This window comes from Henckelia pumila, chromosome 1 (assembly GCF_033568475.1).
Source record: "Henckelia pumila isolate YLH828 chromosome 1, ASM3356847v2, whole genome shotgun sequence".
In the NCBI taxonomy this organism is placed as follows: Eukaryota; Viridiplantae; Streptophyta; class Magnoliopsida; order Lamiales; family Gesneriaceae; genus Henckelia; species Henckelia pumila.
Genome location: NC_133120.1, coordinates 124,989,374 through 125,016,904, shown reverse-complemented (window position 1 = coordinate 125,016,904; position 27,531 = coordinate 124,989,374). Strand labels below are relative to the sequence as shown.

Sequence of the window (27,531 nt, the reverse complement as noted above, 5' to 3'; positions counted from 1 at the left end):
GACTCGAACATCGGAGAACATTGGTTAAACAACACTACACATTAAATGAAAGGTTATAAATTGGAGAGACACTGCTAGGGGTGGGTTTTCGGTAGACCGTATCAAAAATATTGGTATGAAAAAAATTTATACCGATACCGATATCGAAATTCTGAAATTTTGGTGTGAAAAAAATCCAATACCGTATAGATATCGAAAAAAAATTCGATATACCAAAATAATGTCTATATCTCGAAAAAAATTCGGTACGATATCTCGAAAAATCGATATTTTGGCTCGGTATCCCAACCCTAGACATTACATCATTTTTAAGAAAATATAAAAACCAAGTTTGAAAACTCTTGGCTATCAAAAAAAACCACCAGTCCTATAAATCTTGCTATAATATATAATGCATATGATACAGTATCCAAAAAAGTAGAAAGCCACTATTTCCTTCCATTCAAACGTTCGTCTTTGCTATCGGACGGCGGTACAGAGGCGGCGCACATCAGTCCAAAAGGTAACACGATTGAACCCAGTTGGAAAATGTATACAAGAATGGTTTTTGATCGTTATCCCACTCATTCATTCACGTAATATAGCATAATCGCAGTGATTATAACATGATCAAACTGTTGAAAAGATGCAACCTTTTTTGTAACACCTATGCCGACGTATATGTATTAGGCTTACGGTGGATTGCGCACTTTTTCTTGGCTTTTTTCTCTCTTTCATCGTCACCCCATCAAGTAGTATTTTGCTGATAGCTGTGGGTTGGCGGTGCATTTCTCTAACCTTGAAGGGTCCCTGTTTCTGTTTGTTTAAATGCAGCAAATTTTGCCACGGCCATTACTACATACAGGCTCGATAAACGAATTTGTCATAAAAGCGCCGCCGGGCCAGGCCAGGATTCTGTATTTTTTATTAATCGGTATGTTTCAGATTCAATTCTTGCCCACTTTTTTTCTTGAAGCAAAAGTACAAAAATGGTCTGACGAGAGAGGAGTTTTTGCGTGATTGTTTTCTTTTCTTTCTTCTTCTTCTTTCATTTCTTTTTTTTTTTCTCTTTTTGTTTTTGTTTTTATTTATTTCCTCTCTCTGTCTACATTTCTGTCGGTACCTGCGTTGGGTTTGACGATAAAACTGACCAGAATTCATGTGCGATGTGGCTTGCAGATTCTGCCCTTTTTGCTACTTGTCATAAGTTTTGCGCATTGAACACAGCACCGATTGCCAGATGGTGAAATGCCCTTCACGAGGTTCAATATCTCGGCAGTCACGTTGAATTTAAACTCGGTAAATTGTGGAGTGATTGTTTCTCAGTTCGGAATCATTGCTTTTCGTCATTTCCTATGCTTAAAGATTGATACCTATAAAGAAATCTATGGGTATGAATCTTTTTCTCGTCACTGAAACAACTGCATCTCAAGCTTCAAACGGGGGCCTGGAGAGCTTTCAGGGCTTGCCCGTATTGGAATTGGCCTCAGTTTGCATCAACCTGACGCTGGTGCTCGTGTTGCTCTCCATTGTGTCTGCGAGGCAGGTTGCCTTGTGTTTCGGTAGGATTCGACTTCCAAAGGAGAATTTGAACGGCAATTCTGTTGCCAATAGTCAAAGAGGAGTTCTAGTCGGTGAGGAAAATCAGTGTGTGGTGATCGGTAAAACTTACAAAGCTTCACTCTTTTGTTGCTTTTATGTTTTTTTGTTGCATGTTTTGGTATTGGGGTTTGATGGTGGTGGTTTAATAAAGAAGGCTGCACAAGGGAAGGGTAAGAGTTCAAATTGGACTGTTATAGTTTTGCCTGCTGCTCAGAGCTTAGCTTGGTTTGTGCTGAGCTTTTCTGCTCTTTACTGCAAATACAAGGTGATTGTCAAATTCCCATATTTGTTGAGAATTTGGTGGGTTGCATCTTCTGTTATTTGTTTGTGTACTGCATATGCCGATGGTAGAGGGATTCTGACAGAAGGATTAGGCCACTTGAATTCTCATGTTTTGGTGAATTTTGCTGCCTCCCCGGCTCTTTGTTTTCTATGTTATGTTTCTATTAGAGGTGTCACTGGTATTCAAGAGTTTAGAAACTCTGATCTTAGAGAACCTTTGTTGCTTGAAGAAGAAACAGGGTGTCTTAAGGTTACTCCTTACAGTGAAGCTGGCCTTTTTAGTTTGCTGACACTTTCTTGGTTGAATCCACTCCTTTCGATTGGGGCAAGGAAACCACTTGACTTGAAAGATATTCCTTTGCTCGCACCAAAAGACCGGTCCAAGACCAACTATAAGCTATTGAATACAAATTGGGAGAAGTTGAAGGCTGTGAGTCCTCTGAATCAGCCTTCTTTAGCCTGGGCCATTCTCAAGTCCTTTTGGAAAGAGGCAGCATGTAATGCAATATTTGCTGCTGTGAACACTTTGGTCTCGTATGTAGGTCCATACATGATAAGCTACTTTGTTGATTACCTAGGAGGAAAGGAGACTTTCCCGCATGAAGGCTACGTTCTTGCTGGAATTTTTTTCGGCTCCAAGTTGTTAGAGACCCTAACAACCAGGCAATGGTATCTGGGGGTCGATATATTGGGTATGCATGTAAGATCGGCTCTAACGGCAATGGTGTATCGAAAAGGACTCAGACTTTCAAGCTCAGCTAGGCAAAGTCACACTAGTGGCGAGGTTGTTAACTACATGGCTGTTGATGTTCAAAGAGTAGGGGACTATTCTTGGTATCTGCATGATTTATGGATGCTTCCTCTCCAAATTATTCTTGCCCTGGCAATTTTGTATAAAAATGTGGGCATTGCATCCGTCGCCACTCTCATAGCCACCATCATATCGATTGTTGCTACTATCCCACTAGCGAGGGTTCAGGAAGATTACCAAGATGGATTAATGGCTGCAAAGGATGATAGGATGAGGACGACTTCTGAATGCCTCAGGAATATGAGGATTCTTAAACTGCAAGCTTGGGAGGATAGATACAGAGTGAAGCTAGAAGAAATGCGAAATGTCGAATTCAAGTATCTCCGAAAAGCTCTTTACTCACAGGCTTTCATCACGTTTATCTTTTGGAGCTCCCCTATATTTGTTTCAGCTGTCACTTTTGGCACTTCCATTTTGTTAGGGACTCAGCTTACAGCTGGAAGTGTTCTTTCTGCATTGGCTACTTTTCGAATCCTGCAAGAACCGCTTAGAAATTTTCCTGACCTGGTTTCAATGATGGCGCAGACCAAAGTCTCGCTTGATCGAATAGCAGGATTCTTGAACGAGGAAGAGCTGCAGGAAGATGCAACCATCACTTTACCGCGAGGCATTTCAGATGTCTCCATAGAAATAAAAGACGGAGAATTCTGCTGGGATTCATCTTCTTCAGTTCCAACATTATCAGGCGTACAAATCAGGGTGGAAAGGGGAATGCGTGTGGCTGTCTGTGGTGTCGTTGGGTCTGGGAAATCAAGCTTACTTTCTTGCATTCTTGGTGAGATTCCAAAAGTCACTGGCGAGGTAAGTCGGATTTAACGAAATGCTTTGAAGTATTTATACCATGAATTTAGTTGATTACTCTGATGCTCCATGTTTGTTCTATAGGTAAGAATTTGTGGTTCCGCTGCTTATGTCCCTCAGTCTGCTTGGATACAATCGGGAAATATTGAGGAAAATATCCTTTTTGGAAGTCCCATGGATAAGGCTAAATACAAAAGTGTTATTCATGCTTGCTCTTTGAAGAAAGATTTGGAGCTATTTTCACATGGTGATCAGACCATTATTGGTGATAGAGGGATAAACCTTAGTGGCGGTCAGAAGCAACGGGTGCAACTTGCCAGGGCATTATATCAAAATGCAGACACATATTTACTTGATGATCCCTTCAGTGCAGTTGATGCACACACTGGCTCAGAATTGTTTAAGGTTTAGAAATCATAAGCATAATTTTTTTTTTATTTTTTCTCTAAAAAGGGGATTGGCCTAAATATCCATGTCATGTAACTGCAGGAGTACATACTGACAGCACTATCTGGAAAAACTGTGGTTTTTGTAACTCATCAAGTCGAATTTTTGCCGGCCGCTGACTTGATTTTGGTATTTTCTTAACTGCATCTATTAACGCACATACATAAGAAATCTCAAGTTAGCGCCCATGCAATTGGTGCTGGACCTTTTAAAGTATATATGATATTGATTGCTCATCTAAGGCATAGATGAGAGCATTCTTTTGACTGGTAATGGAAAATTGTGGAGTATCTTCTTGTCTTACATTTATCTCGTGGTATAGACCGTAAAACGTGGATGCAAAAGTGAAAAATAGTTGTAGTTGTTGGAGAATAAGTCTGAAATCTTTCATGGATATATTTCGAGCTTCTGGTATATGTGCAAATGGGGATAATGAGACCATCTTTCTATGTTCCATATAAAATGCATATTGTGCATCTTTACAAATTTTTGCTTCTCGGAGTAACCATCGTGCTAACATCAAATGACGTGAATAAAGATCAACATTTGTACTGTTCTACAAAGTAGAGAATTAGTTTCACTGCATTTCCCCGCCTTTAACTTTCCCTTAAAAAAGCTTTACATGAACGATTAGAGAAAAATGTATTCATCTTCTATAGAAGATCAGGCAAGTGCATGGAGTGGTCAATGCATATAATCTCCTTATGCTGGAATTTCAGAAATTTATCTGCTGATCACTCCGTGATGGTGGCTTGTGTTGGCTGTCATTATTATTTTCTTTTTCTGGAGAATCTAGACTTATTTGCAACCTAAATATTGTTATTCTACTACCTAGACTAGAAAATAGAACATTATATCTTATCTCCTTTTTGGAGGTTTCCTACCGCTGTAGCCTGCTATTTTGCATCTTCTACTGGTCATATAAGCTGTCTGCTGTTTCATCCTTCGTAGCACATTTATTGTTTGATTTGTTTGTTTTAAGCATGGTACTGTCCAACAATACCAATGGTCCGACCAATTGATGTGCATCGTGAAACTTCACAAGTAAAAGCAATGGATAAACTGTTTAAAGCAATATATTGATAAAGGGAAGAGGTAAATTCATAATTCTTCTCTAATTTAGCATGCTATTGTAATAGGTTCTAAAGGAAGGCCGCATTATTCAAGCTGGAAGATACGAGGAGCTTTTGCAAGCAGGAACTGATTTCAGCACATTGGTCTCTGCTCATCATGAAGCTATTGAAGCCATGGATTTTGCAAATCAAGCTTTTGAAGAATCAGAAAAACACGATCCTCTTGATAGGTCTGTTCTCATGAGTAAGAAATGTGATTCCGTCGGTAGTAATATTGTTGACATGGCAAAGGACATACAAGAAGGTGTTTCAGCTTCAGACCTGAAAGCTATCAAAGAGAAAAAGAAGGCTAAACGTGCTAGGAAAAAACAGCTTGTGCAGGAAGAGGAGCGAGAGCGTGGAAGAGTGAGCATGAAAGTGTATTTATCGTATATGGCGGCAGCTTACAAGGGATTGTTGATTCCATTGATTATTATTGCGCAAACGTTATTTCAAGTCCTTCAAATAGCAAGCAATTGGTGGATGGCTTGGGCTAATCCACAAACCACTGGGGACAAGCCTAAAACCAGTAGTATGATGCTTCTTGGTGTTTATATGGCACTTGCTTTCGGAAGTTCCTGGTTTATATTTGTCAGGGCTGTTCTTGTTGCTACATTTGGTCTTGCAGCTGCCCAGAAGTTATTTACTAAGATGCTCAGAACAGTTTTTCGTGCACCAATGTCTTTCTTTGACTCTACTCCATCTGGCAGAATACTAAATCGCGTAAGCGCTCTTGAAACTCTTCCCCTTTACACATAGGATCATTCCTTTTTTATTTGCTTCCAATTACATAATTCAACTTCTGCTTCGACCTTTAAATGTGTTGAAGGGTGAAGAGTTAAAATGCATCGATCTCTCATAGTCTAGAATATAATAACCATCTTTCAACATATGTGAAATTTATTTGTAAAGACTGTGGTAGTGAAATCTTTCTAATTACTAAATTATAATAGATCATATTAAATCTGATTCTATTACTTTATAATGGTTTCTAATGATCTACCACCAGGTTTCAGTGGACCAAAGTGTTGTTGATCTCGATATTCCATTCAGACTTGGTGGCTTTGCTTCAACCACAATCCAACTTATTGGTATTGTTGGTGTGATGACACAAGTTACCTGGCAAATATTGCTCCTTGTTGTGCCAATGGCAATTGCTTGCTTGTGGATGCAGGTAAGCAATCGTACAATGTCATAAATTGCATTGTAAACAACTTTGCATCTATTGTTCAGCGATTGCATTTACAGATATGCCACTATCAAGTTTCTTTTTTACAACAATTATTTAGATCGAGGGCAAGGAAAAACTAAGATGAAACTTTTTTCTTCAAATATGCAGAAATACTACATGGCATCATCTAGAGAACTGGTGCGCATTGTTAGCATCCAGAAATCTCCAGTGATTCATCTTTTTACCGAGTCGATTGCTGGAGCAGCTACAATAAGAGGCTTTGGCCAAGAAAAGCGATTCATGAAGAGGAATCTTTATCTTCTTGATTGCTTTACTCGTCCGTTCTTCTGCAGTCTTGCAGCTATTGAATGGCTTTGCCTACGTATGGAAATGCTTTCGACATTTGTATTTGCTTTCTGCATGGTTTTACTTGTGAGTTTCCCACATGGAAGTATTGACCCAAGTAAGTAAATCACGCTTATTGACTGTCAAATTTATTCCTTTCCACGGATCTATGTTACTGATTAAGAAATGGTGATTTTGGGAAATATTTTTTCAGTAGTGTCTGGCAATTATAGTAAATGATGTATGATTCTTGTATATTTTCTTCACAGGTATGGCCGGCCTTGCTGTGACTTATGGCCTTAATTTAAATGCACGTCTATCAAGATGGATACTTAGCTTTTGCAAGCTTGAAAACAAAATTGTATCTATAGAAAGGATTCATCAATACTGTGAAATACCCAGTGAGGCACCATCAGTTATTGATGATTCGCGTCCGGGGTCCTCTTGGCCACAGACTGGCACAATTGAATTGATTGATTTGAAGGTACACACGTTTGAGTAGAGCATTGTTTTAGTTATTTTCTTTTTTCATCTTTAAGATTCGTAATATGCCAACTTAAAACTTGTGTTTAAAATCCATCTGATTTATCCTAGGTTCGTTACAAGGAGAGTCTTCCTGTTGTGCTTCATGGTGTCTCCTGTGTGTTTCCTGGTGGGAAGAAAATAGGAATTGTTGGGCGTACTGGAAGTGGTAAATCCACCTTGATACAGGCCCTTTTTCGACTGGTTGAACCAGCAAGTGGCCGTATAATCATAGACAACATTGATATCGCGAAAATCGGGCTTCATGACCTTCGTAGCCGGCTGAGTATCATACCCCAAGATCCGACATTATTTGAAGGAACTATCAGAGGCAACCTAGACCCACTCGAAGAACATTCCGATCAGGAAATTTGGCAGGTTCATTTTTTGCCTCCTTTAGTAGCATAACAAAATATACATCACTTACTCATTTTGACCTTTAGAAACCGAAGATGAGTATTATTTTTTATTCAAATCCATGTTTTCAAAACCGGACCGGACCGGACCGACCAGTTCAACCGGCAACCGGCCACAAGTCCGGTCCGGAACAACTAAAAAAACCATTTTACCGGTCGGACCGGTGAAGAACCGGAAAACCAGTTCAATTGAACCGGTTTTCAACTTTTTTTTTCGAAAAAATTAATTGTTTTTATTTTTAAAACTTTAAATTTAATATTTTGTTATATATATACATGATTATTTGAAATTTGTACTTCATTACAAATATTATTTTAGTAATACTAACTTTTTTTTAAATTAATTTATTTATAATTTAAAAAATGTGTAAATATAATTGTTATTTTGAATATATTTACATATTTATTTATTTAGTTTTCAAGCCATGGTAAATATTTTTTTTTTTTGTCTATTTATATACAACTTTTGGGCTTAAAAAATTCAAAATATATTATTCATTATATTATATTATATAAACTGTTTTCCGGTTCGACCGTTCGGTTAAAATGGTCCGACCGGTTGGATAGTTTTTTTAGGTAAACCGGTTCGATCACCGATCCAGTTACGAAAACATTGATTCAAATGACGATCTTTTGGGGACTTCATCTTTGAGATTATGTTTTATCATTTCAGACTGTACGTGCCATTCATTCTGTTTTTGTATCCTCAGGCACTTGATAAGTCTCAGCTAGGAGAGATAGTTCGTCAAAAAGAACATAAACTCGATACACCAGGTAACAGATTAGAACCAAGAATTTCTTCTGGTTTGTAAAATCCTGAGTATTTCCGATGAATTATTCGTTTTCTTCGACATGTGCAGTTCTAGAAAATGGAGATAATTGGAGCGTGGGCCAACGACAACTAGTATCTCTTGGTCGGGCGTTGCTTAAACAGGCAAGAATATTAGTTCTTGATGAAGCAACAGCCTCAGTCGACACAGCCACCGACAACCTTATCCAAAAGATAATAAGAACCGAATTCCAGGATTGCACTGTTTGTACGATTGCTCATCGCATCCCTACCGTTATTGACAGCGACCTTGTTCTTGTCCTCAGTGACGGTGCGTCGATACCTTCCAAATTTTTATGCACATACTGATTTCATGCCCGGATTCTTTGAGGGGCAGATTCAAATAATCTTGTGAGAGGAGGAGACGCGATGGGGGTGGAATTATTTTTCTGAAATTTTATGTGATTTTTCTAAGATTGTAGTTTCTCCCGTCCTCTTTCGAATTTTCTGAATCCTCCCTTGGATGTTTTGAGTCCTACCTAAACTGTCATTACTCCAAACACCAACAGCATGCTAATATTCCCATCTCATTTTGCATCACAGGTAAAGTTGCGGAGTTCGACACTCCAGCACGACTTATAGACGACAAGTCCTCCATGTTTCTTAAGCTAGTATCAGAATACTCATCACGATCAAATGGCATGCTCGACTTTTGATCTGTGTATGCATCTGAAACCAAGAAACAGAGCTGCTTTCGTATCACAATGCAGCTTTTGAAGCTGCTGTGCCTGCTGCTTTCGGGTAAGTCCAAAGTCGAACTGCAGATGAGGAAATACGCTTACTGACAGAATCGAACCTTCGAACGTGCAACGCGGGTGAGTCGCTGTGACTGGGCATGTTTTGTACATAGAATAATTATTCTAGTGAAGAAGAGGTGAGGAAAAACTGGCCAAAATGAGGATGCATTCTGCGTTTTGCAAGTGCAGTAAATCAAGTTATTTTTGCAGTGAATAAATTTTGCAAATGTTCTCATAGAGGATTAGACAAAGACTTTTTCATTTGTTTGAGGTTTTTTTTATGTATTTTATTTAGAACTCCACGAAGAAAAATGCCAAATAAAAGATTTCTCAAATTTTATGAAAAAAGGGTTGTAGTGTGTAATGTGTTTGTTATATTGGGATTTGGGAGAAGTATTTTTATATATTTCGATATATTGTACGAGCTTTGCATAAATTTTGTTACTGTATTAAACTTGAGGGATAATAGAGATGAAATTGGTCTGTTATATGATTAATTGTTAAATCGTCAAATTATGTTTATCAAATCTGATAACTATTATGGTGTATCTATTTTATTTCATGATATAAATGCATTTCACAATAAATTACAAAATTGTTCATAATTATAAGAAAATTTAAAAGGAGTGTACAAATGTGCAACGGACACTAGTTTATATGAACAGAAATGATCACTAAAGCGTAGCATAGATTTTTTCAGTTTTACATAGTTTTCATGGTATATTTTAGAAGATATTATATATATATATAAAACACGGGTTAATTGTATATAGTATCCTTATGAAATCTCGATGTGATGTTAAAAATCCTATTCAGATTTCAATTGCATATGTTTCACGAAATCAAATTTTAAGTACACGTTATTTTGTACGTAAATGTTTTTAGAAGTCTGTGCTAAAAATATTGAGAACACATAGAGTTAACGATCAAATAGAGTTTTCAACAATCTCGTAATTTTACAAGGATGTGTGCGCAATTAATCCAGAAACTTTTATTTTGTGGAAGAAAAAAAAATAAAAATAAAAAATTGTTTTTATAAAAAAATAAAATAAAATAACTTCTGATGTTACTGACAAAACTAATTGAATAATAATTAATAATAGTAAGTGAAGTCGACAGTGGTGACTTCGAGGGCCCAACTTTAAGCCCAGAAAAATAGGTAAGTTGATTCTCTCGGCCCATAAATCAGTGGGCCCACGTTTGGTGCACGTGCCACATGTTCAATCACCATCACATTGGATATTTGGATCATATTATGAATCTTTTTGGCTCATAATTGCACTATTCCACGTGAAGCCATCTCAACAACTAAAAGTAAATGAATAAATAAATAAATAAGATCACTTAAAATATGGTTTTTGATCTCAATGTTACATTCAACTCGAATACATTGACAAAGAGGAGACTTGGTAGTCTTTTGAGATAATTTTTAGAAAGTACTTTTCAGCTCTTCTTTCACAAAATTCAAAATTTTGTGAAAAAAAAAATAAGTGTTTTTTAAAAATTCTCTCAAAAATTACTTAAATTAAAATAATTTTTTTAACAATATACTCTTTTACAAGAAAAATTATCACAAAACTTATATGACACATTCTCACGAGTCAATTTTATGAGATAAATCTCCGATTCGATACAACTCTTAAAAAAGTATTGCTTCTTACATCAAAAAATATTATTTTTTATTATAAATATCGATCGGGTCAACTCGTCTCACTAGATCCATAAGATCGTCTCACAGAGACCTATCCAAAAATTATAAATGCAACGATATGGAATAATCTTATAATCTTGGCACATTACCATATAATTAATATCCGAAAAAATAAAAGAAGATAATATCAGTTCGGTTTTGGAAAATGGCATTTAAAAACTTCTTGTTCATAGATTACAATTATGAAGTGGGGAAAGAAATAATTAAAATAATCATATTAATAAATTACTCTATATTTATATGTCTCTCTCTAATAATGGTGATGTATGGGAACTATTATTTTCACATGGCATTGTATACATAATCCACTTTAGTGACACACCACTCACCCATTTGTTTATGTGTTGTTTCCACATGCATGCATGTGAAGTACTATCACCCCAAATAAATATTTTATTTTTGCATGTGAAATTATTTGATGTTTGCCATAATATTGAAATAAATACATTTGACATAATGAGTTTCCACATATATGATGTCTTGCTATGGGATAGATACGACTCGAAAGAGTGTTATTTACTATTCATTATAGGTTGTGGTATGTCTTGATAATAATACAAGTTATATTATTATTTATTCAACTAATTGAAATTTAATTTATTTTAATTAATCATAGTATCTCAACAAAATGAAATACGATTATTGAAATTTTTTATTTTGAAATAAGATACTTTAAAAAAAACACAAAAAAATCAAATGTAATATTTAAATTTAAATGTCCATGGGGATGGGGCTGACAATTAAGAAGCCTCCATATGATCATTGTCATTCTTGGAAGTTGCATTCATCACACAAGAACAAAACAACTAATTGAGTATGGTACAAGTTACCACATCAAGAATCTTTTGACAAATGGGCCCAAAACAACTAATTGATTATGGTAAAATAAACTTAAAGTTGAAGATGTTTTTTGAGACTATAAACTATTAAATTAAATACCTTGTATACTTTGAAATTGTTTGGAAAATAAAATCCTTCTTAAAACTTATATAAAAAAAGAAAATAATTTTAAAAAAAAGTTTTTTTATTTGCACATTTTCTACTTAAAAATAAACTGGATCATCTTCAACATACTTTAGGGTTTTATAAAATCATCTTAGAAAGTGTTTTGCAAAAGATTGTGCTTTTGTAGAAGTGATTAATTTTTTAGATTATAAAAAAATTATGAAAAATCAAAAGTTGATAGTGTTTTGAAGCAAATGTGAAAATCTAAAAATCAAAGTTGGATAGTGTTTGATAAACAAGTGATTAGATGGATTTTAACATTGACCTTTTTATTAGAATCATTTTTGGAGAATCATAATCATCATATGACTAGCTTTTGAATTTCAATTAAGTTAAGTATAAGTTAACACATAATTTAGGTTCAAGAAAAACACAAAAATAATTTTTTAAAACCAAAATCTAACAATCACTTTTTTTTAGTAACTGCAAACAATCCGTTATTCATTCTCTGCTCGTTTGGATACAAGACCACGTAGATTTTGAAATCTCGACCTAATTAGTAGATCAAAAGATCCTTACCATTTTAATTACATTCTTTCCAGTTAAAAGTTATGAATTTTTCAGAGTGAAGGGATAATAAAAAAAAAAATGTTTTTTAATCAACTTTGTATACCAACTAATTTCGACTCCTTATCACAAATTCTCGCCATGTTTCCTGTCGGATTACATTTCAAGAAAAGCCAAAGTTTCCAGTCAATTTTATTTGTATCCACAGCTGTTACAGAACCCGAGATCTCACGAATTATTGTTTTTGTTATTAATTATTTGTACAAAGAAAAATTTTGATCTTCACATGGTTAATTCATTTTTAAATCATTAATCTTTCCAATAATCATCAATCATTAAACGTTTCTTCCCATCTGTTTTCCATTATATCATTACTCGGTTTCGATTTCTGACACCACCCCACCAGCCCCATCATCAATCTTGATGATTCTTGGCATCGAAAAGATGGTGGAAAATTAAGAAAAAAGAATCAAAATCCCAGAAAAATTTAAAGCGAAATGAAGTTGAAAAACAAGTTTTTCTTCTTTTTGCTGCCTTTTTGCGCCTGTTTTTTCGTTCTTTGTCACACTAAGGTGGCGGAGGCGATTGTATCCAATGATGAATCTTCGATTCTGCTGGTGCTTAGAGCGAGTCTTGTTGATCCATTGGATGAGCTTAAGAACTGGAGATTGGAAGAAAATTCAACGTTGGGTAGTTCACTTCACTGCAGCTGGACTGGAGTGAAATGCAACTCCGATGGTATTGTTGAAAGTCTTGATCTTTCTCGCATGAATCTTAGTGGGAAAATTCCTGATGACATCCAGGGATTGAAGAGTTTGCAATCTCTTAACTTGTGCTGCAATGGGTTCCAGTCGCCATTGCCGAGATCTTTGTCTGGTCTCACTCAACTTCAGTGGATGGATCTGAGTCAGAATCTTTTTGTTAACCAATTCCCCGTTGGTCTTGGAATGGCGACTGGATTGGTGGCCCTCAATGCTTCTGGAAATAACTTTTCTGGTTATTTGCCTGAAGATCTTGGAAATGCAACTTTTCTTGAGACTCTTGACTTAAGAGGGAATTTCTTTGAAGGCTCCATTCCCAAAAATTACAGGAATCTGAGGAGATTAAGGTTTTTGGGGCTCTCTGGGAATAATTTGACAGGGAAGCTACCGGCGGAGATTGGCGAATTGGCGGCTTTGGAGACTGCTGTTCTTGGATATAATGTGTTTGAAGGTGGGATTCCAGTGGAATTTGGGAATCTTATTAAACTGGTGTATCTTGATCTGGCAATAGCCAATCTTGGAGGGTGGATACCTGCAGAACTGGGGAAACTGAAGCAGTTGAGTACTGTTTTTCTGTACAAGAACAAGTTTGAAGGCGAGATTCCACCAGAGATAGGGGACATGACTTCATTACAGGTTTTGGATCTTTCAGACAACATGCTATCTGGTGAAATTCCAGCACAAATAGCTGATCTTGCGAACTTGCAGCTTCTGAATCTGATGTCGAACCGGTTATCAGGTTCGGTACCTACTGCCATTGCAGGATTGACTCAATTGGAGGTTCTTGAGCTCTGGAACAACTCCCTATCAGGCCCCTTGCCAAGTGATCTAGGCCAACATTCGGCACTTCAATGGCTGGACGTTTCATCAAATGGCTTTACGGGTCCTATTCCTTCGAATTTGTGCAGTAAAGGAAATCTAACTAAGCTGATTCTATTCAACAATGCCTTTTCTGATTCAATCCCCTCTGGTTTATCTACGTGCGAATCATTAGTTCGAGTCAGGATGCAAAGTAACAATCTTTCCGGCACAATACCCGTCGGTTTTGGCAAGCTTGGCAAGCTTCAGAGGCTTGAGCTTGCAGATAACACTCTCACAGGCCAAATCCCATATGACCTTTCAACGTCAACTTCACTTTTGTTCATTGATTTATCAAGAAACCACCTTCAATCTTCTTTAACTTCTTTGATTCTCTCAATTCCTAATCTCCAAACATTCATGGCCTCGGGTAATGATTTGGTAGGAGAAATCCCAGATCAGTTCCAAGACTGTTCACTTTCTGTGCTCGATCTCTCCTCGAACCACTTCACTGGAAGCATTCCAGCCAGCATTGCTTCGTGCGAAAAATTGGTAACTCTGAACCTCCGAAACAATCAGTTAACTGGGCCTATTCCAAAGCCAATTGCAAGCATGCCTTCATTGGCCGTCTTGGATCTGTCAAACAACTCTCTGACTGGAGGGATACCCGAAAATTTCGGGAATTCTCCAGCCTTGGAAATGCTTAATGTTTCTTACAACAAGCTGGAGGGGCCTGTTCCCGCCAATGGGATGTTAAGAACAATCAACCCTGATGACCTTAAAGGAAATTCAGGTCTTTGTGGTGGCGTGCTTCCACCTTGCCCACAGAATGCAGCAGATTCATCGAAAAATCGAGCCGTGCATGAGAAAAACGTTGTTGGAGGATGGCTAATAGGAATTTCAATTCTTTTAGCCGTTTCCCTAGCAGGTTTCGCATCTCTCTATGTGTATCGAAAATGGCGGGATGGGAACTGCTTTGAAGAAAGATTCGAAACCAGCAATGGAGAATGGCCTTGGAGACTAATGGCATTCCAAAGACTTGGTTTCAACAGCAATGACATTCTAGCTTGCATCAAGGAATCAAATGTGATTGGATTAGGAGCAACGGGTACCGTTTATAAAGCTGAAATACAGCGATTAAACACCACTTTCGCTGTCAAGAAGCTGTGGAGGGGGGTAACAGATATTGAATTAGGAGTCAGTGGTGATCTTCTAGGAGAGGTAAATCTTTTAGGAAGATTAAGGCACAGAAATATCGTGAGGCTGTTGGGATTTCTACACAATGATTCTGATGCAATGATAATTTTCGAGTTTATGCAAAACGGTAGCCTTGGAGATGCTTTACATGGAAAACAAACAGAAAGAATACTGGTGGATTGGGTTTCAAGATATAATATAGCCCTTGGAGTAGCACAAGGTATCGCTTATCTCCACCACGACTGCCATCCACCCATTATACACCGAGACGTGAAGTCAAATAACATATTACTTGATGCCAATCTTGAGGCAAGAATTGCTGATTTTGGGTTGGCGAAAATGATGGTTAAAAAAAATGAGACAGTTTCAATGGTTGCAGGATCTTATGGGTACATAGCCCCTGGTGAGTTATTAAATGTGTTTCCTTCTGGTTTTATGCTAAATAACATCATTTTTCAGTCAAAACTCAAGATCTTTTTCGTGTGTTTTCTTGACAGAATATGGATACACGTTGAAAGTTGACGAAAAGAGCGATATTTACAGCTATGGTGTAGTTCTAATGGAACTTCTCACAGGAAGGAGACCGTTGGAGCCAGAATTTGGAGAATCTGTAGATATTGTCGAATGGATACGCAAAAAGATGCGTGAAAACAAGCCACTAGAAGAAGCTTTAGACCCCAGTGTAGGAAATACCAAACACGTTCAAGAAGAGATGCTTTTAGTTCTACGAATTGCTATACTCTGTACAGCTAAACTACCAAAGGATAGACCCTCGATGAGAGACGTTTTAACTATTCTTGAAGAAGCGAAGCCTCGGAGAAAAGGTAGCAGCTACACAGGAGGAAATGCTGCTGATGACAAGGACAAGCCAATATTCAGTGTCTCACCTGTAAATGACATTCTTTGAGTAAAATAATTACAAGTTACTATTGTTATTGATCGATTCTAGCTTTTACAAAGATGACAGAAGTTCTGATATTTTGTTTCTGGAGTTTGAAGGATATAGGGCGGATTCCATCTTGCAAATTATATTGTAGTTTATCTTGTTATACCATTAATCAAAGATTCAACCATCAGGTAAAAATATTGACACGAAAACATAAAAATAAAATGAGAAACACAACCATCTGGCCAACAGCTTGGAACTAGTTGATTGCACACTTTGTTCATTCACAGATGGAAATTAGCAGCTTGTAAGTGTATAAAGATCAAAACTCAATCGCGATAAGCTTTTGTACTTACAAGTTACAATTTAATAAAAGACAACCCCAAGTATATATATACCTACACAAAAAGATCAAATCACCTCTGTTTTGTTGCAGAAAAGTATTAGTAAGGCCTCAAAAGTGATCAAAACAAAGAAAGAAATGCGCACCAAGATCTTTGTTGAGAATAGAGTTTCTCCATCATCTTATAGTCGTGTTGATAGCAGTCTCCTGCTATTTTCATGGGACTTTGGAGCTGTCACCAGAAAGGGGAATGAGAGGACATGTAAACATAAGGTAACATGGAGCGGGCACGGAAGAATCCACACAAAAAACCTAGTTCATACCAAGTCCATTAGCATTGGCTGTCCTTGTAATTCTAAGTCTTTTCAGAGACCTTAGAAACATCCTGATACAAAAGACCAAAACCGAAAGACCATCAGATGTAAACATAATGTTTTTTTTCTAAGAAACACCATCATTTTGGTGAGGGGTTTGGCAGACCCTACATGTACATATATAATCATAAAAGAACATTACAAAATATTATAAAATATTTAAGGTACAAACATAATGTTGATTACCTAGCACCCGTGTTTTTGTACAAAACGTTACATTTGGTGATGATGGATAATGTAAATATGTTAAAGCCATACAACTACACGTTTCAAATACCATACTGTACATGTTGCCACAAAGAAGCGGAGGGGTAATTGTTTTTCTGACTTTTTTTAGCAATTGCACCAACTTACATTAATTGTAGTACAAAGAATAAGATGTATCCAAAAGTTTTAGCTAGTTTTAACTCACAACAGCCCATATAGCATGTTACATATGCCGACACACACGGTCATAGGGTCAAGTGTTGCAGTGACACAGGTCTGCTTTATTGCTTCATTATCTATGCTACAACAGATCATTACACAACAAGAGTTGTAAAATGCTATCTAGAGAACATGTAGTATTAAGAGGCCTTACTCCCAAGGGACATCACCAACAAGCATCCAATCGCCTTCTTTATCTTCATATGTGAGCACAAAGTCAGACAAACCACCCAACAATCTTGCAGGTCCTCTTGCTTGCTCCTCCACTTTTGATCCTGATAACCGTAAAACCATCCGTTGATAATTTAACAAAATAGAGGTGAAAATATGAGTATTGAAACTCAATGAAGGAAACACTTGAAACTTAGATTTCCAACCAAAGATGGGATTTTTACACACTTTCATACTGAAAATTGCTTTCAGAAAACAAATTTATTAAGAATCTATTCGATTTCCAGCTTCAGTAAGCTAAGTCATTACCCCTCAAGTCATTAGCCATTTCAGAAAAACACCAGTAACCGTTTATATGGCAGACCAAGTACTAGAATATGCATATGATTCTTGTTTCAGTTCACCGATTTTCTGACCTATGTCGCTCCTCGTTTGAAATTTATTTATTAAAATACAGTTTAGAAATGACAATTGGAACCTAGGAAGTCAACATTGTATCAAAAACACAATAACTCGCAAATCGCAAGCATTTGAAGAAAAAGATTTTAAAAAATTATGATACTTCATCAGAACAAGTGAAAGGACAGAAATTATTACTTCTTGCATCAACTCCTGCATTGAAACTAAACATGTCGTCGATTGTCTTAGCTAAAGTCTCGTAGCAGTCATGGGCACTCATGTCTACTTTTCTTCCGATAGGGAACCCATCCATGTTCACCTTCACCAAAAATGAAGCTTTTAAGGGTCGAGTTTGCTTCACAAAATAGCAGCTCCTGATGCTTCCAAACTCCGCATTATCAACAAAAATTTTCTTGCTTTTACATTTATCAACAGTCCAATTAAATTCTTCGGTTGCTGGCGATTTTGTATGATTTACCAAACTGTTAACTCTGTGAGTTCTTATTGGAGGCCATCCCACAACATGACTGCTGCAAGTAAAACTCACATTAAAAGAATAATTTCATCAAAGGATACATTTGAGACATCTTTGAATCAGTTGCACTCATACAATATAGGTGTTCCCCATTAAATCGAAAACTATAGATATTCTACTAATTTCCTAACCATCTAAGAATAAATTCCTTAGATAGAAATAAAATACTAAGACATTTATAACAGCATCATCAACAAAGAAAGTGTAAGGGCAAGGTTACTCCAAGAAACACAATGGCCAGTTCGGGTGCCAATTCACTTTACGATCCCATGACTACCCAGGAAGTTCGGAAAGCGTATGATGCCAGTCAAGCAGGCCATGTAATATATTTGGGTTGGCAAACTTGAATTTTTCGAAAAATTTCATATAAATTCTGATTTTTTTCATTGCACTCTCAAAAGATAGAATTAATATAATCTTATGTACTACACTATGCAAGAATCAAGAGATAAAAAAAATATGTACCGAAATAATCATAAAAATCAAAATCACAACATATGTAAAACGATCGAAACCAGCTCCTATGCAAAGCACACCATTAAGACAAAAATCTGATCTTGCAGAGACAAAATCTTCTTACCATCCAAATATCTAAGATTCCGCATAAAATAAAATTTGATTGACAGAACAAAAAAAATATGATACCTGACCCCAGAGCGTCCTGGAGGTGAATAAGGTTCTGCTGTTCTTTTGGTGACAGAAGAAGAGGAAGATGATGATGAAGCTACAGACGAGAAATCCCCAGTAGTCAAGATTCTTGCATAGTGATGATCCCACAGAACTCCCGGCGGTGCCTCTACAGACTTGGTCTTGAACTTTCCGCCGCCGCCGGAGCCCGCAAGACTGAGACCGAGGCCCAACTCCAGCTCAGATTCATCCATGTACGAAGAGGATGCCTCCGATGACATCACGATGTTCCTCTCAACAAAGCCGAAACCTTAAACTGAGCCACCCGAAACTACTCCGCCGCCGCCGTCTCCTCTTCCGTGGGACACTTGTTCTTCACAAAAAGATTCGATTTTTACGGATTTTTTATTTTTTATTTTTCAATATCACCAAGAATTCTTCGAAGTGAAACGAAATGTTAAAGATGGTGGGGTGTGATTGTTGGGTTTCTTTGGATTTTGGGTAAAGGAAAAGAAAACTCATGGGGAGAAGGCAGAGAAGATGGGGTGGGCCCCGCTTGTCGGCTTAATGCGCCGCAGCAGACAATGAATTTTCCCTTTGATGCTGCTGCTGGTATTGTACCAACAAAGAACAATCGGGCTTTGGTGCTTGCCTTATACTTCCACTCTCGATTGACACCATTTTTCCATTTTTCTCTTTTTATTTTTTATATTATACATAAATATGGCTTTGCAAGGAATATTAATATTATTAAGAGGAAGGAATGTATTTATTTTTATTTTAGTTTTCATTTTTGGTATTGATAATTTAACGTAAATGAATTTATTAAAGAAATTGAGTTTTTTTCCCAACGATAGTATTCCAAATCTTCACATACGGCTATGTTTTGTCCATATTTGTGTCTCTATTAAAACTACAAATTTTTAAAATTAAACATTCTCGAATTTTATTGCTCTTTATTATTAATCACAGTTTTACAATCTCTAATAATCAAACATGCGGTCGTATATCAAATAAATTATATAATCGAACGATTTTTGTTTTATCAAATTTTAATTTTAATATGACATGTAAAAAGGTCCAAAAATTATTATTATTATTGATAAATGAGTTTATTATTGATAAATGAGTAAATAATAATAATACAAAAAAAAAAAGTAAAACAAGTGTGTGTCTCGCCCGGCAATGGAGACAAAAAAGGCATTACACCAAAATCTATGGACCCAATTATGGAATGGCTCACCCCAGCCGCCCGATTAGGAAACGTGAGGCCCACCCAACGAATCTTGTTGTGCCAAAATAACGTAAGGCTAAGGTAAAGATCCACCACCTATAATTAGGTTACGTTTATTTGTCGGTCGGGTAAATCGGGACGGGTTGATGAAAAAATTATTTAAAAATTTATCGATTCGAACCCGAACTCGAATAAACCCAAAAATGATCAACTCGAATCCGAACTCGTCTAATTCGGCTGACCCGACCAACCCAAACCAACCCGATTTTATTATTATTTTTGTTATTTTTTTAACAAAATAATTTTAAAAAATTCAAAATAGACAAAATAATAGTAATATTTAATTTAATCACATGATAACAAAATCTAAAATTATATATAATTTAAATTTGAAAGTCTAGTCGTAGAAAATTTAAAATATATTTACTACAAAAAATAAAAAAATATTCAAAAAAATCAAAACTGTACAAAATAAAAATTAAATAACGAAAATCTATTATATTAATATACAATAATGTTTTTCAAATATACAACATATGAAAATGTAGCAAATTTTTTAAAATTTTATATATAAAAAAAGAAATAATAAAAAATTTCGGGTCATCTCAGGTCAACTGGGTTGACCCAAACCCAACCCGATTAAATTTTCGGGTTAGCTTTGGGGTCAACCAAATTTAACCCAAACCCAAATACCCCAAACCCAAACCTGATATTTTCGGGTTGACTCGTGTCGAGTTGGCGTGTTGGATTGGTTTTGGACACCCCTATTTATTTGGTGTGATGGGATAACTGATAAATTGATAATTTGGTCGTTTAAAAAAAAGGAGAAATTGATAATTTGGTTGATATAGAAGGAATAATTTAAATAATATTTATATATGTCCGTTTGGTACCTTAGATTAGCTAGGCTTGTGCCTTTTAAACTGGTGTTATCTCTCGTTTAGTTGCATTTTAAATAAACATGCCTAATGTAGCCTACATAGGATTGAGTTGTATTAAAGTGAGTTAAATAAACTCACAGCTGACCCAGGTATTAGCAATCCCGTTACATTTTTACGCCGCCATGAAGGCTAATATATTAGCTTACACGTATATAACATCAAACTCATATATAAAAGTTTTCAATTATAATTACTTTAAAACCATAATCCGTGTAATAAATCTAGCATTTTCTAATTGACAACTATCAAATTTAAAAAGCTTTTCAACCAGAAGCTCCAATACGATGCGTTCAACGGCCTTAAAAAGATTCTTAAGTTACCTGAAGTCTGAAGATCTGTCATGAACTGTACAAATTGCAGACGGCTCAACGTCGAAGAAGCGAAGAGGGAGCAAGATCTGAGACTGATTCCACCATACAATTCTACGAAGAATGTGTTAAGTGAAGCAATGAGTCTCCTTCGAAGGGGCCTCAATCAGTTGCGATCAATAATTTGGGTCTTTATTTCCATTTTAATAAAAAATATAGAAAATAAGCGGTTGACAAGGGGCATTTTGGGTATTACAATATAATATATATCTATCAATTCACTCTATCAAATAAAACAAACATCATACTTATTATTTTTGAAAATAAAATAGAATAAAAAAACAATTCTGAGTTGTTTTGTTTTCTCCTATAGTGTCGAGCTCCTTGCACTTTTTGAAGGTTTCTCAATTGACACTCAACATAGCTTGACCATGGAAATTGTAGAATCGGATGTTCTCAAAATCCACCCATTTTGATTATGCATCCATCACTACATCCGCTTGCCAACAATGATGTCAAGTTCTTGCTTTATAGATTTAAACGGTGTTTGAGAGAGCTTCTAAGAAGTACTTCTAATTTTATTTTTTTGACAAAATTTTAAAATTTTGTTAAAGAAAAGCCGAGAAATGATTCTTAGAAATTCTCTCAAACACTACCTTAGTATTGTTTTGCGATCAATTAATCAAGTGGTTCATGCTCTTACTTCTCAGGTCTGGTCTTTTGTTGGGGGCATGATTTTGTATATAATGTGGTTGTTGCCCTTTCCTTGTGTATTTTTTTTTTAATTTGTAACTTTAGATATGGTTGCTACTAATACAAATATGTTTTGTCCTCCAAAAAAGATATTATTTTCGTCTATTTTTAAAGGAAAAAAGCTAGTAAAAAAACTATTATGATTTCGTTTTATGTTAATATTTTATTATGAAAAACTTATTTCTATGCCAAAATTCTAATTTGATTTAATTTTCTTGAAACAAATACTATTTAACTCTAGACAAAAACTCCTATGAAACGGTCTCAAATGTCATTTTTTTGAGACAGATCTCTTATATGAGTTATACATTAAAAAATATTACATTTTATTCCAAAATTATTACTTATTATTATAAATATGGGTAGGGTTGACCCGTCTCACGAATAAGACCGTCTCACAGAAGTGTTACTCTTAACTCTAACGCTAGTTTTAAAGAAAGATATGATTAAGTAGCTAAACTCATCGTCGAGGAGCTTTGGTGACAATTTATAAAAACTACTCTAAAATTTGTGAGAGGAATGCATAATTTGTTGAGGAATTTTGAAAATAGTATAAGGATTTTAATTGAATCTCCAAGGCATGTGATAAGTGCATTTTGTGTACATATTTTGGTGTCTTTTTTATATTTATTTTGCATGCATTCATAGTTTTTTATTAGTTTTATTCATGATTTATTGCATGTGTGTGCATTTCACTCTCCATGTTTATTTTTGTAGAAATATTGAAGACATCATGATTTTTGGAGCAAGAGAAGAGCCGCAAGCATGAATTACGGATCAGCAATGGTCAAAAATCTATTTTTAATGCTAGAGAGATCCAAATCTGATCTCTACCATTCAAAATCTATTCAAGATATTTTGAAGTTGCTGTTCAAATTTCGGCTCAATCTGACGACTAGAATTTGAGATATGATTTTTTCAAGAAAACTGCGCGCTAGCAGAGAGGTATACACGGACCTCGTGTATGGGTCCGGATAAGGATCCGTGCATCTTCGTAAAAAAATCGACGTTCCAATTTAATGCACGGACCCATGTCCAGGGTGGTCCGTGCATGTCGCAGAATCAGAAAAAAATTAAATTTTCGGGAATTAAAACTTTCAACTTTTCGAGCTTTATTTCTTGGGCTTTCAAATACATATAAATAGGAGATTGTCAGACGTGAAAAGTGGTTCCAAACGAGAAGATCACACGCAGAGAGAGGCGGCTAAGGCGGAGGCTTGGAGATTGAAGAACGCTCCATTCGAGTTCTTCTTCCTTTCTTCTTTAGATTATTAAACTTTTGTTGAATATTGTTTTCATTATTTGAGTAGTTTTTCTTCAACCAAGACCGCGAGATTGAGCCAGAAAATTTTATGTTGACTATTTGGATGTTTATTTAGGATTTTTGGATTTTTGTTAATATTATTGATTGTTGGATTTAAATTCTGTCTTGTAAATAACCTGATCAACTATTTACTTGCTTGTTAATTGATTCCAAGTCGACAGAGGAGGAATTGATTTCGATCACTCCAATAATTGACATATGGTTAAACCGACTAGAAATAGTATTCGGTTTTAGTATGCGGATTTAGGTGAAAACTAAATTCTCACCATACCAAATGCATTTGAATTTGATTTGAATTATGAAAGATTGATCCGTCAATATTTGAATAGGTTTAATTGTTCTAGAAATAGACTTTTAAATAAATTAGGAGAATTCATCGTGATTTAAGATTAAATCTGGATCCTAGATTAACCACTTGTTTGCATAATTTTTTTGGTACCTACGTGCGTCTTGGTTGTCTCGTTTTAATTAATTTTATGTTCAGTTATTTTAATTCTTATTTCTTAAGCAGTTTTTATTTTTAAATTCTTATTTCTTTCAATTCAAAATCCTTTCTATTATTTTGTCTAGATTAAGTAAAATAATCAAATCTTGATAATTGACTACAGTCCATGTGGGATCGATACTTGGACTCATTGTCAACTTACTATAATTTGACCTGGTACATTTGCCAGTAATTATTTTTAATACCGAATTAAGCGATCATCATGTTATATAACGCTATCTTTTAAGTGATGTTTCTCGATCTCTCTCAGGATACAATGGAGTAAACAAAACTGATTCAAGACATGACATTGAATCTGATGATGCACATATTTATAGCAATTAAGAGTCGATTCCGAATAGTTGAGTATCTTTTCTAAATGGGCATGCATCCGTTCATGAAACAAGGCGTCCATTCACGAACGTACACAAGGTTTCTGAAGAGATTTCGGGGGCGTTGCCCTTGAGCCCCCATGAGGTGGCTCTGCCCCCTCGACCCCCGTAACCTGACCAGACAGGTCGATCCCCGTAATTTTTGCAGCGGATACCATTTTCGTCATCGGCAACAAAATTTCTGAAAATATTAAATGAATTCAGAAAAAATTATACTAACATAATTGATGTAGCACTGAGACGGTATTCTTAACAATACCGTCCCAAATTGACGTTCACATGTTAATTTTGTGAAACAGGTCTTCTATTTGGGTTATTCATGAAAAATATTATTTTTTTAATATGCATGAATGACTCGTCATGCATAAGTGAAACCGTCTTACAAGGTACCTCAAAATACTCATTAATAAGTGCTTGTTGCTTTTGGTTACTGAGTTCTATGAATTTCATCCTAAAAACAAATAAAGATCAGCAAGTTTTGGTTTTTTAATATTAGTCCCATTTTAATATATGATCGGATTGAACCATGGTGTGATAAGTGGAGCTCAATTTTGAATTAATTTATATTCCTTAAAACAATTTATTTAATATTATAATAGAGTGCATATCACATTTTTGGTAGGGATGGAGGGGATGGAAAAATAAATCTTATAAAACAATTATTTATCAAAAAATATATATTATACATAATATTCATATGATTATGTTAATACACAATATGTGTGTTGACATAATCATATGAATATTATGTATACTATTTATTTTAAAGTTTGAGCTAGTTTAATTTAAAGTTTGAGCAATTTTCACGTTAGCAATTATTTATTTAATTTTTCACAAAGAGAAGTAATATATTAAAAAAATTCAAAGCAAAACACCTCAAAAACTGGAGTATAATACACAGAAAGAAAAAAACAAACAAACTGGGGTACCGGATGTCAAAGATAATGATACCAACTCAATAATTAAATAGATTATACTTTAAATTTTGTATATGGTACCCGACTCCTTTTTTAAAAAAAATTCAAAACGTTTTGATTTACAATACTAATTAATCAACATGGTTGATGGTACGTAGAACACCATTACACCATTCAACAAAAGAATAAGAATCAGAGGTTACACGAGCCAGCCGATGACCTACTCGGTTTACGGTTTCGGCATATGAAGGACCAAAATGAAGGCGTCCGAATCAACATATTTTGATTTGTTGGAAATCATCGATTCACGGGAACAATTCTGGCAAAAATATGATTATAAATTCTATCAAATCGAATAACAGCGAAAGCAATTTCATAAATCAAAAAACGTTCACATGAATATAAATTAATGAAGAATTTAAATTCACTAATTCTAGAAAAACTAACCTCTTGTAGTTTTTCCTCCTTGTATTAGGGTGAATTGATGTGTGCAGAAACAACAATCTTTCAGCACGATCGATGTGTGCAGAAACCACAATCTTCCAGCACGATCCTTCCTTTAACGGTAGTGGGTGGACACTCAAAACACAAAGAAAATCAAAATTTTCTCTATGTTATATTGTTGATTTGTTATTTGGATATTACCATAATAATCCAAATATATAATTATCTCATAATTATAATTTAAATCAAATAAATATCTCATATTTATATATTTATATACAAGCTCTTAAATTTATGGAACAATTTTCCATTGTTTTATTTGATCTCTTCTTTGTGTTCTATTCTGTCATTTATCAAGAAGGCTTGTCGGGGACCATGGACCCATAATTAGAAGCTCCAATAAATCAAATAAATAATTAAACTCTTTAATCAATTTATCCAACTTATTAATTTCGTTATGACTCCACTAAAAATACGGAATTGCACTCTTCTCAATTATGCAATATTTTACTTTACTAGAAGAGCAGTCCATTGATATAATCATTACATATGAATTAATCCTACATAGACAATTCATAATTTGGAGCTAGGAATTTTCCGTTTGCTTCTCCAATTATTTCATCCTCATTTACCATTAATTCACTAGTGAGTGGTTCAATTTATAACGTCGTTATAAATTAGTTGGGCCCATCACTCAGTGCCAGAATTAACAAATGAAAGAATTGTCTTTATAGTTCTCGCAGGAAGGAATGGATTTCATATCTATGAATTAATATTCTCAGCCACTCATTTCAACATAAATCTAAAATGCAATTAAATAAATTATACTTTAAATTTTGTATATGGTACCCGACTCTTTTTTTTTAAAAAAAAATTCATAACATTTTGATTTACAATACTAATTAATCAACATGGTACGTAGAACACCATTACACCATTCAACAGAAGAATAAGAATCAGAGGTTACAGGAGCCAGCCGATGGCGTACTCGGTTTACGGTTTAGGCATATGAAGGACCAAAATGAAGGCGTCCGAATCCAACATACTTCGAATATACATCAAGAACACACCATTTGGACCCAGTGCCGGCTCCAAGGGGAGGCGGCCTAGGGTCTCCCCTTGGCGGGGCCTTAATGTTTTTTTAAAAAATAATTGAAGTGTTTTTTATATATATTTAAATTATTACGTGAATCTTTTATTTTGTTTAAAATTCGAATCGAGGTTAATTTTTTTGTATTTTTTTCTATCATTTATTTAGTAAAAAAAATATCTCTTTCTATTTAAACAAAAATCTCTTTTTTTTTTTAAATTGATCCACTCAAATGAGTTAGGTTATTCAAATTGGGTCAATCATCTTTCGTTTATTTATTGAATGACATTTATTTTTGTCTATTTTTGTACTGCGGTTGATTTTTTTTAATTGATTTAATTTTTGGTCTCGATATACTAGAATCTTGTAATTTGCTTATTCGACAATGAGAATGATTTTTACTTAATTAGATTATAATTATTCCTTGTTTAAGTTATTATTTAAATTATAATTTATATTTTTTTTTTCAGATTTGTTGTGACAAAATTATATTATTTATGCTTCCTTAATTTGGAGATTATTATTCTATTTGTATTATGCATTAATTCATCTCTGACTAATGAAATTTGAGAATTCATAGAGTTCTTTTTTAGTTTTAGTTTTATTTTTTATATTTCAAATCAATTGTTTATGTTATTATTTTTAGTTACAAAAATTTGAAATTTTGATTTTTAGATGAAGTGATTGTATCGATATTTAATTAAAAAAATTATATAGATCTCTCCCCTTAATATTTGCCTAGGGCCTCTAATATTCTGGAGACGGCCATGTTTGGACCCAAGTCTAATGTGGAACCTTTGATAGTGTGAGGCCCCTGTCCCACATGGAAAAAATGAAAGGCTTAAAATGT

At 35.1% G+C, this 27,531-nt stretch overlaps 3 protein-coding genes across 7 annotated transcripts; 2 read left to right on the top strand and 1 right to left on the bottom strand.

Annotated features, from left to right (window-relative positions):
* The first annotated feature begins 375 nt into the window (after nt 1–375).
* Nucleotides 376–9,475, top strand: LOC140878758 (ABC transporter C family member 5). Its single transcript, XM_073282378.1, has 13 exons — nt 376–502; nt 814–913; nt 1,159–3,475; nt 3,560–3,880; nt 3,965–4,051; nt 5,062–5,757; nt 6,044–6,208; nt 6,374–6,668; nt 6,820–7,034; nt 7,145–7,450; nt 8,199–8,262; nt 8,349–8,588; nt 8,861–9,475. Exons 3-13 carry the CDS (start codon nt 1,367–1,369, stop codon nt 8,971–8,973), a joined length of 4,611 nt encoding a protein of 1,536 aa, XP_073138479.1. The 5' UTR covers nt 376–502; nt 814–913; nt 1,159–1,366; the 3' UTR covers nt 8,974–9,475.
* Nucleotides 9,476–12,582: 3,107 nt separating this feature from the next.
* Nucleotides 12,583–15,940, top strand: LOC140877136 (uncharacterized). The gene is made up of 2 exons (XM_073280665.1): nt 12,583–15,436; nt 15,531–15,940. Exons 1-2 carry the CDS (start codon nt 12,775–12,777, stop codon nt 15,938–15,940), a joined length of 3,072 nt encoding a protein of 1,023 aa, XP_073136766.1. The 5' UTR covers nt 12,583–12,774.
* Nucleotides 15,801–19,374, bottom strand: LOC140877144 (auxin-responsive protein IAA12-like). 5 transcript variants are annotated; one of them, XR_012149251.1, is made up of 7 exons: nt 18,813–19,374; nt 17,831–18,162; nt 17,217–17,337; nt 16,586–16,647; nt 16,409–16,494; nt 16,276–16,317; nt 15,844–15,920 (listed from the first exon to the last, which is right to left on the bottom strand). XR_012149251.1 is itself a non-coding variant. In XM_073280683.1 (6 exons), the coding sequence occupies exons 1-5, from the start codon at nt 19,073–19,075 to the stop codon at nt 16,445–16,447; spliced, it is 828 nt and encodes a 275-aa protein (XP_073136784.1). In that variant the 5' UTR covers nt 19,076–19,374; the 3' UTR covers nt 15,801–15,920; nt 16,409–16,444. The 5 variants fall into 5 exon arrangements, 4 of the variants coding, with proteins under 4 accessions (XP_073136784.1, XP_073136777.1, XP_073136773.1 ...); XM_073280683.1 differs by lacking the exon at nt 16,276–16,317 and having other exon boundaries at nt 15,801–15,920; XM_073280676.1 differs by lacking the exon at nt 15,844–15,920 and having other exon boundaries at nt 16,162–16,317.
* Between the last annotated feature and the right edge of the window lie 8,157 nt (nt 19,375–27,531).

Bases quoted from the DNA above. Each gene is read 5' to 3' on its own strand.
- LOC140878758 (XM_073282378.1), top strand. From the start codon at position 1,367: ATGGGTATGAATCTTTTTCTCGTCACTGAAACAACTGCATCTCAAGCT. The intron at 6,209-6,373 runs GTAAGCAATCGT...TCAAATATGCAG, and splicing joins TTGCTTGCTTGTGGATGCAG to AAATACTACATGGCATCATC. The intron at 8,263-8,348 runs GTAACAGATTAG...CGACATGTGCAG, and splicing joins ACATAAACTCGATACACCAG to TTCTAGAAAATGGAGATAAT.
- LOC140877136 (XM_073280665.1), top strand. From the start codon at position 12,775: ATGAAGTTGAAAAACAAGTTTTTCTTCTTTTTGCTGCCTTTTTGCGCC. The intron at 15,437-15,530 runs GTGAGTTATTAA...TTTTCTTGACAG, and splicing joins TTATGGGTACATAGCCCCTG to AATATGGATACACGTTGAAA.
- LOC140877144 (XM_073280683.1), bottom strand. From the start codon at position 19,075: ATGTCATCGGAGGCATCCTCTTCGTACATGGATGAATCTGAGCTGGAG. The intron at 17,338-17,830 runs GTAATAATTTCT...TACGGTTATCAG, and splicing joins TGCAGGAGTTGATGCAAGAA to GATCAAAAGTGGAGGAGCAA. The intron at 16,495-16,585 runs GTATGAACTAGG...TTCTGGTGACAG, and splicing joins AGCCAATGCTAATGGACTTG to CTCCAAAGTCCCATGAAAAT.